This window comes from Solea solea, chromosome 8, assembly GCF_958295425.1.
Source record: "Solea solea chromosome 8, fSolSol10.1, whole genome shotgun sequence".
Lineage (NCBI taxonomy): Eukaryota > Metazoa > Chordata > Actinopteri > Pleuronectiformes > Soleidae > Solea > Solea solea.
In genome coordinates this window covers 29,082,366-29,090,556 of record NC_081141.1, presented here as the reverse complement: position 1 = coordinate 29,090,556, position 8,191 = coordinate 29,082,366, and the positions used below count along the sequence as shown (strand labels likewise).

General features: G+C 40.2%; 1 protein-coding gene across 1 annotated transcript in view; it reads right to left on the bottom strand.

Moving 5' to 3' along the window:
- Positions 1–3,110: 3,110 nt before the first annotated feature.
- The window catches only part of mfsd3 (major facilitator superfamily domain containing 3), a 12,673-nt gene continuing 7,592 nt past the window's right edge, over positions 3,111–8,191 (bottom strand). The window contains exons 3-4 of the mRNA XM_058635914.1: positions 7,560–7,669; positions 3,111–3,777 (exon numbers count right to left, since the gene is read on the bottom strand). Coding sequence (XP_058491897.1) covers positions 3,571–3,777; positions 7,560–7,669 — 317 coding nt within the window. The 3' untranslated portion in view covers positions 3,111–3,570. The remainder of the gene's footprint in view (positions 3,778–7,559; positions 7,670–8,191) is intronic.

Sequence of the window (8,191 nt, the reverse complement as noted above, 5' to 3'; positions counted from 1 at the left end):
TTAAAGTTCCCTAAAAGTTTATAATCTTAATCCCAGTTCAAAGTTCTAAATCTCACTCCCATCCTCCTCATGTCATATACAAATTACTGTATTTTACAAATGTATATTTATCTGTATAAACTGCAACTTAGTCCAAGTCTTTCTTTTAATATTGAATCATTTTAGTGTCTAACTAAACCTAGACTAGGGTTGTGTACCATTCATAATTGAACTGATACTTTTAAAATGTTTTTCAGTTGGAAAACAAAGTCTAAGATTTAACAGTAAATAAATGTTAGTTAGAAATAAATATAGAACATTGAGGACCAAAACGATACATACATGGATACATATGTGACACCACAAGAGACAAAAACAACAACAACTTATTCACCTCGTTAGTTAGCTGATAATTACCTGAACATGTCGATGAGTCGTATTCGTCGCTCATGTCGTCGTCAACGTTTCTAGCTTCACTGGCTTCAGGGGTGTTGCTACTAGCAGTGCTAGCAGTAGCTTGGTAGCTGATGTCGTCATTTTCCACGAGTCAAAAACAGTATATTCTTCAGCTTTGAAATAAACCCCTCACATTTTATATAAAGTTTTCACTTTTTTCGTATTACCAGTTGATGCATACTGTGTCAGTTGTGAGGACCTGTCAAAATGTCCTCACTACGTTGGTGTAAAAACAAACATGTGTCCTCACACACGGGGACAAACACACTGAGACAAAGTGCAGTTGTTTTCACTCAGCAGTTTTATTTCTGTGCAAACCTCAGGCGACGAGAGAAGTGAATCAAACCACCGACCGTGGGTTATTTTACCAGTCACTGCTGTTATTTCAAACAAAAACACAACTTTTCCTCTCGTCAAGCTAATCTATCAAAACTATACCACTTAAAGGTCCAGTGTGTAACATTTATATTGGCAGAAATGTAATCTATTAGCACAAAGGTAATAAACAGACTTGGCATGGAGGTCAGGTGTGGGCTTAAATGCACTATTGTCATAGTGCTTAGACCCGCGCCTTGCACCAGGGCTCTATAGCACCCCCGCAGGTGAAACGTGGATGGAGCAAGCCAAAATTCAGTAGCAACGAATATCACGAAACTTGGTGGGAACTTGTTAAAGCCCAAGACGAACAAAAAAGTACATGGGGACCATGGCCTCAACTCAACAGGAAGTAACTGCAACACTGATTTATACACCACTAGATGTCACTAAATCTTTCACACTGGACCTTTAACTTCACTAACGCCTTCAACAGCATCAAAGGATTTCCCTTTATTCTCCTGAAGTCTGGTGAAGACCAAAAAAAACATTCTATAGCTGCTTCATTCATAATTTAATGATTTAAATAATCCTCTATCGTATACAGTACTATGACGGTAACTTTGTGTCTTATTTGACAGATTTTTTAAGACTTTTCCCTCGACATAAACCACACTTAATGTCAAACTATGGTTTGTTTGTTTTTGACCAGTAACTCTGGTTTTTCAAGTTTTATTTAGAGCAGATTAAATGTTTTTAATTAACTTCATTGTAAAATGATAGTGTAAGAGGGACAAAGATGGCACCGTGCAGCATTTAAGGCTGACTGTTTACTCAAGGAATTAAGCAGCTTATCAGGTTTATGTTGCAGTGCCACTATTTCCCCTGAAGTTAATACTACACTTATAATAAAACCTTCTCCAAATCCCTGTTGTTTGTTTTATATACAGAGCTCCAGACGTCATGTGACTCCGCCATGTTGGCAGGTCTAGTATCTACTCTACGTCTACAGAGGTAAACAGTGATGTTTCCTCGGTGGTGTGACGTCAGCTAACAGAGCTCTAAACATTATTATTGTTGCCTTTTTTTGCCTTTAATGGAAAAAGTCTAACAATTCCCAGTAAAAGCACATGTTTTAACTTACTATAAGGAAATGAACATGAAATGAAGTGGATGATTTAAAAGAATTTAAATATAATCTCTTATAAATCCAGTCCCAGAAGCGGAAAGCTGGCGTTAACGAGTCGTTCCAGCGAAGACAACAGTGTGTGCGTTTGTGTGCGTTCAAACCACGAGAGATTTTTAATCTCAGTGTGACTTCCTAAAATAAAAAATGAAATTAAAAGGTACAGTCTGTGCATCGTACCATATCGCGGAGCGGTATACGAGGTAGTCGAGATGCTTTTCGTGAATAACTGTAAACTCAGGAGAACGCGCGACATGTTCACGTACAGTACGACAACAGAGAAGACGACATAGTGATACGTTACTTTCGGCTACAGCTCTTATTGCTGTTGTTTTAAATATAAGAAAAATGGCTCAGATGATAAAAAGAAGTATTTGTTAACAGCTTTATCTCGACCATAAAAACATCAGTTCATCGCACTGACTCAGTGTTTCCCACGGGATTTCTTAAGACTACAGTGGTCGACCCAAATTTTCTGACTTCTGGTTCATTTTAATTCAATTAATTCCAATTATGTGCGAGTCCTTTATTTCAAAATAGAATGAATTACTTTAAATAAAAACACACAAAAATGTGTTTGTGTGTCTTTGATGTGACTTCGCTCTTCCATAGTGACACAGATGCTAATTTCACAATTTCAAAAGTGAAATCCATGAGTATATAATCTCCTCTAATCCTATTTACATTCCACATTCCACAGTGTTTGTGTGTAGGAGTCACTCTCACAACTTTTTATCTAAAATTCTGATATATGTTTAAAACCTGAACTTAAAAATCCCATATCATTTTATAATACACAGCCTAGAAGCTCATCAGAACCGTCTGAAGTAACTCATGTGAAGTTACTTCATGCGACTACTGACTGACTAATCAATTACTAAATTAGTAGTATTCCGATTAGTTCAAGGCCGTACAACGGTCCATACTGGAATAAAAAACTGGATTTATTTTTTTATGATAAAAGCTTTCACTAAAGTGTAAAATCCCACCAGCCTAATCTGGATTAAAAGTCACACAACATGTAACGCTGTGTGAAATCAAATTTAACTAAAATAAAACATAACATGAGCAACAACATGTCACGTTAGGATAAACACAGTTCCAGACAACTATGGTGTACTACTTAGTTATTAATAAATGCCAATGGAAGTAAACGCAACAAGTATTAATTAATTAATTAAATTCATGTTTTTAAAAACATTAATGCGTTAATTATAACTTAAATCACCTTAGAATCGTTTACGAATCGCAATCATTGTTATTGTTGTTATTATTATTATTTGTATTAATAATTATGAACAACAATAATAATAATAATGGGAAACACTGTTGACTGGATGAACTGGTCTCATTCTGTCCAGAAAACTCTGTATATCATATCTGTAAAATGTCATCATGCTAGCCTAAATATTAAGACCTTAGAGATCATTTTTAAGTGCAAGACAAAATGTAAGGTCAGTTTTGACTGTGAATTTCAAAGAAAAACTAACAAAATGGCTGATTTCTCCTTTTAAAAAGTTCCTCTGTAGCGAAATGATTGGCTAAAGTGGTGAAAGGCTGAATTTCATGGGTGGGATCGAGGAGTCAAGCGGAAGCTACTTCCAACACTTTCCTACGACCTTTCACCCCCGACCTCACTTGGGCTGTTCTTTGAGCTGGTGTTCTCTGAGGGCGCCGGTGAACGTCGCCGTCCACACGTGCAGCGCTGTCCCGGCCGACAGCGTGAGGAAGAAGAGGAAGGCAACCTGGAACCCGAACATGTCCACCACGCCGCCCGCCAGAGCGCTGAACGTCAGCTTCCCCAGAACCTCCAGAGTCGCCAGGAAACTGTAGTGAGTCGCCTTCGAGAAGGAACAGCAGCAGGGAGTGAGGAGAGGGTTTGGAAAAAGAAGACAGATTAAATTAACGTGGGTGAAGAAGGTAAAAACCTTCTCTTTGACCTTTCACACAGAAGAGTGAGTCACGGCAGACGGAGAAACGACGGTGAGGTGAGGTGAGTGATTTAAAATGAAGCCAAGAGGAAACAATGGACGAGAAGAATACACGGGAAAGAAAAGGAAAAAAAATGGAAGAGTGAAAGAGACAGCGTGAGATCATGGCCTGAGAAGATGGAAGGAGGCCAAACCAAGAAGAGTATCTGATCCTGGCCTGAAGGCTTTCAAGACGGAGAGACGGAGAGAGGGAGAGAGAGAGCGAGAGAGAGCGAGGAGGGTGGATTACCTAATCTCTCTCTGAACCTGGTGACAAACCAGAAGGCCTCTGCTGACACCTAGATTACTGACTGAGCACATAAAATCATCTTAGGGTCCGGTCTGGTCAGTAGGGGGCAGGTGAAGTGAAAAAACAACTGAGATTAAGATTAAATCACCATAAATTCCATTGTGATACAGCTAAAACAATATTTGTGTCGTCCAAGTGTAACGGCAAACTTGAACCCATCTGTTCCCATCATGTCACTCCTACGATCTAACGATGGATGATACCAGAGAGGAACGAGCGTCCAATCACAGACGAGATTCACCGGTGCGTCACACGGTGGAATAACTGCCAGATATGGAAAAAGTGGAAGTTATTTTTCTGACAATTCTACAATCTACATAACTCCAGGCGGCGTGGAATGAAAGGTGGAGTGACTGTCCACTCTATTCATCATTCATTAATCTGTCAATTATTTTCTCCATTGTCGAGTAATCGTTTGGTTCAGAAAATGTCAGAAAATGTTGATGATGTTCTCAAATGTCTCGCACGCACGAGAGCATGCATGCAACTTATTATCTCGTGTGCGACTTATTATCTCATGTGTGACTTATCTCATGTGTGCGACTTATTATCTCGTGTGACTTATCTCATGTGTGACTTATCTCATGTGTGACTTATCTCATGTGTGCGACTTATTATCTTGTGTGACTTATTATCTCGTGTGCGACTTATTATCTCATGTGTGACTTATCTCATGTGTGACTTATCTCATGTGTGCGACTTATTATCTCGTGTGACTTATCTCATGTGTGACTTATCTCATGTGTGACTTATCTCATGTGTGCGACTTATTATCTTGTGTGACTTATTATCTCGTGTGCGACTTATTATCTCATGTGTGACTTATCTCATGTGTGACTTATCTCATGTGTGCGACTTATTATCTCGTGTGACTTATCTCATGTGTGCGACTTATTATCTCGTGTGACTTATTATCTCGTGTGCGACTTATTATCTCATGTGTGACTTATCTCATGTGTGACTTATCTCATGTGTGCGACTTATTATCTCGTGTGACTTATTATCTCATGTGCGACTTATCTCATGTGTGATTTATCTCATGTGTGCGACTTATTATCTCATGTGTGACTTATTATCTCATGTGCGACTTATCTCATGTGTGACTTATCTCATGTGTGCGACTTATTATCTCATGTGTGACTTATTATCTCATGTGCGACTTATCTCATGTGTGATTTATCTCACGTGTGCGACTTATTATCTCGTGTGTGACTTATTATCTCATGTGTGCGACTTATTATCTCGTGTGTGACTTATTATCTCACGTGTGCGACTTATTATCTCACGTGTGTGACTTATTATCTCATGTGTGCGACTTATTATCTCACGTGTGCGACTTATTATCTCACGTGTGCGACTTATTATCTCACGTGTGCGACTTATTATCTCATGTGTGCGACTTATTATCTCATGTGTGCGACTTATTATCTCGTGTGTGACTTATTATCTCATGTGTGCGACTCATTATCTCACGTGTGCGACTTATTATCTCGTGTGTGACTTATTATCTCATGTGTGCGACTTATTATCTCATGTGTGCGACTTATTATCTCGTGTGTGACTTATTATCTCACGTGTGAGACTTATTATCTCACGTGTGTGACTTATTATCTCATGTGTGCGACTTATTATCTCACGTGTGCGACTTATTATCTCACGTGTGCGACTTATTATCTCATGTGTGCGACTTATTATCTCACACGAGTGAGTTATAAAGTGTGCGCACGTTTTTAAAAAAAACGTCCCCTCCAGCGCTCCGTAGGTTCCTATCGTGTGTGTGTGTGTGTGTGTGTGTGTGTGTGTGTGTGTGTGTGTGTGTGTGGACAGGTAACTATGAAGAATGAAATGTGTGCACTTAAGAGTTAAGAGTTGAGGGTGGGACGGGGGGGTTGTGGGCGTGGCCTGAGCGGAGCTTCTACCTGAGCTTGAGCTGTGGTTCTGAAGACTGAGAGCTGCTGTGACCGCGGCTAAGTGGAGTGCCTTTATCCCGAGCAACTTGTTTAACGGATACAGTTTCGTTCTCCTGAGGATCGTTAACAGGCACTCACACGATCAGCTTTCTGTCACTGGATACACACACACACACACACACACACACACAGGTGAGCTCATGCTCTCCCCTCTGTAACACAGACACGCACAGATTAACACACCGACACAGTAACAGGTAAAGAGTATATGTGTCATGAGAACGTCTCCATCATCATCATCATCACATGTTCACATGGGTTCACTCCTCTCATGTATTCACAGTCTCTGTATTTTTATGACTTCTTCTTAGCAGTTTTAAAATGATCATTTGTCTCCTTCACAGATGTGAACGAGCGTCACCTCCAGGCGACTGTGGCCCAGTTACGACGGGGGACAAAAGGAGTTATGTCAAAGAGGAGAAGACGGAAAAAAGACGACACACAGACAGAGAGAGAGAGAGAGAGAGAGAGAGCGTTTAAGAGAGAATGACAAAGAAACAGAGTGAGAGACAAAAAAGAAAAGAGGCGAAGAAAAGAAAGTGGGTCCGCTTTGACCTTTCTCAGTGTTCCAGGTGGAAACAGCTGATGAGAAGTGACAGGTGTGTGTGTGTGTATATATATATATATATATATATATATATATACTCACACACACACACAGTAGGTGACAGTGAGTCATGAGTTTGCTGCTCATTTCATTCTTCAGAGCAAAAAAGAAACGACCTGACAACACAAAAGAGACAGAGAGGAGGAGAGGGAGGACAGGCCGGGACAGAAGGAGGAGGAAGAGGAGACAAACGACGAGTGTTTGTTAAACCACAGGAAATGAGTTATTACGTCACAGCAAACTGGGCTTTTAATCCTTTCATTTGAATGGAATTATTTGAGGAGTGACTCTCTGAGATTGTGGACAGGTGTGAAAGACCAATCTGTTCATGTGAAAATGACCCTTCAAAGATTCAATTCAAAACTTCCCCAAATAAAAGACATGCATCCTTTTATTATTGTTAACCTACTATTTTCTCCATTAATTGAGTTATAAAACGCTGATCATTGTCGTTTTTGGCCAAGAACTCTGAGAGCGTATTGAGTTTGAATGATTTCTTTGTTACACAGAGCAAAGAAACCAGGAAATATTCACATTTAAGAAAAAACTTTATTTCCTTAAAAACACTCCGATAAACACACCGATGAATGGATTATCAAATAGTTGACAATTCATTTCTTTTATGACTTTTCTGAGGGCAAATGAAGTTCTTTTTTTGCTGTTGTGATTGAACATTGACAGGGTTTACATTCTTTTATGTTAAGATGTTTGTTTTGCATTAAATCATATTCTATATATTTCAATGACAGAGTCACTGTGTTTTTACCTGAATGCTCTCCTCGGCCCTCTGAGTGCAATGCATCATGGTAGTGAAGGTGAGCGTGGTGATGAGACCGCCCAGGAAGTGTTGAACACTCATGCTGAGGATGGCCATTCCTGAGGACACACACACACACACAGACACACACACACAGACACACACACACACACACACACACACACACACTGAGAGAGGAAAAACTACAGCAAGTTTCTCTGAGAGAAGCAGAAAATTCACAGTTTTCTGAGTAAGTTGTAGGCAAAGCAGCTGTAAACGGTAAGAAGTGTCTCCCCCCTCGTCCCCCGCCCCCCCCCCCCCTTACCCTCGTCCCCAAAACAGCGTTTCCTCTGAGGAGAAGAACCACAGAGCAGATCTGTCTCTGCTCACACTAACACTGAATTATTCACTCAAGCCGCCAGAGTGTTTTTTTGCAGAATAAGAGTCTTCAGTCAGCGACACGCGCGACTGCGGGAGTCGCACACGCTGATCAGGAGCGGAGAAGGGTTATCATGTAATATTGAAAAATCTGAAACTGAATGTTATTTTTCCTGTGTCTTGCTCTTTGGTTGAGTTTTGCTGAGATCTTTGTTCTGGCTTTAAAGAGGAGGAGGAAGGAGGAGGAAGGAGGAGGAAGGAGG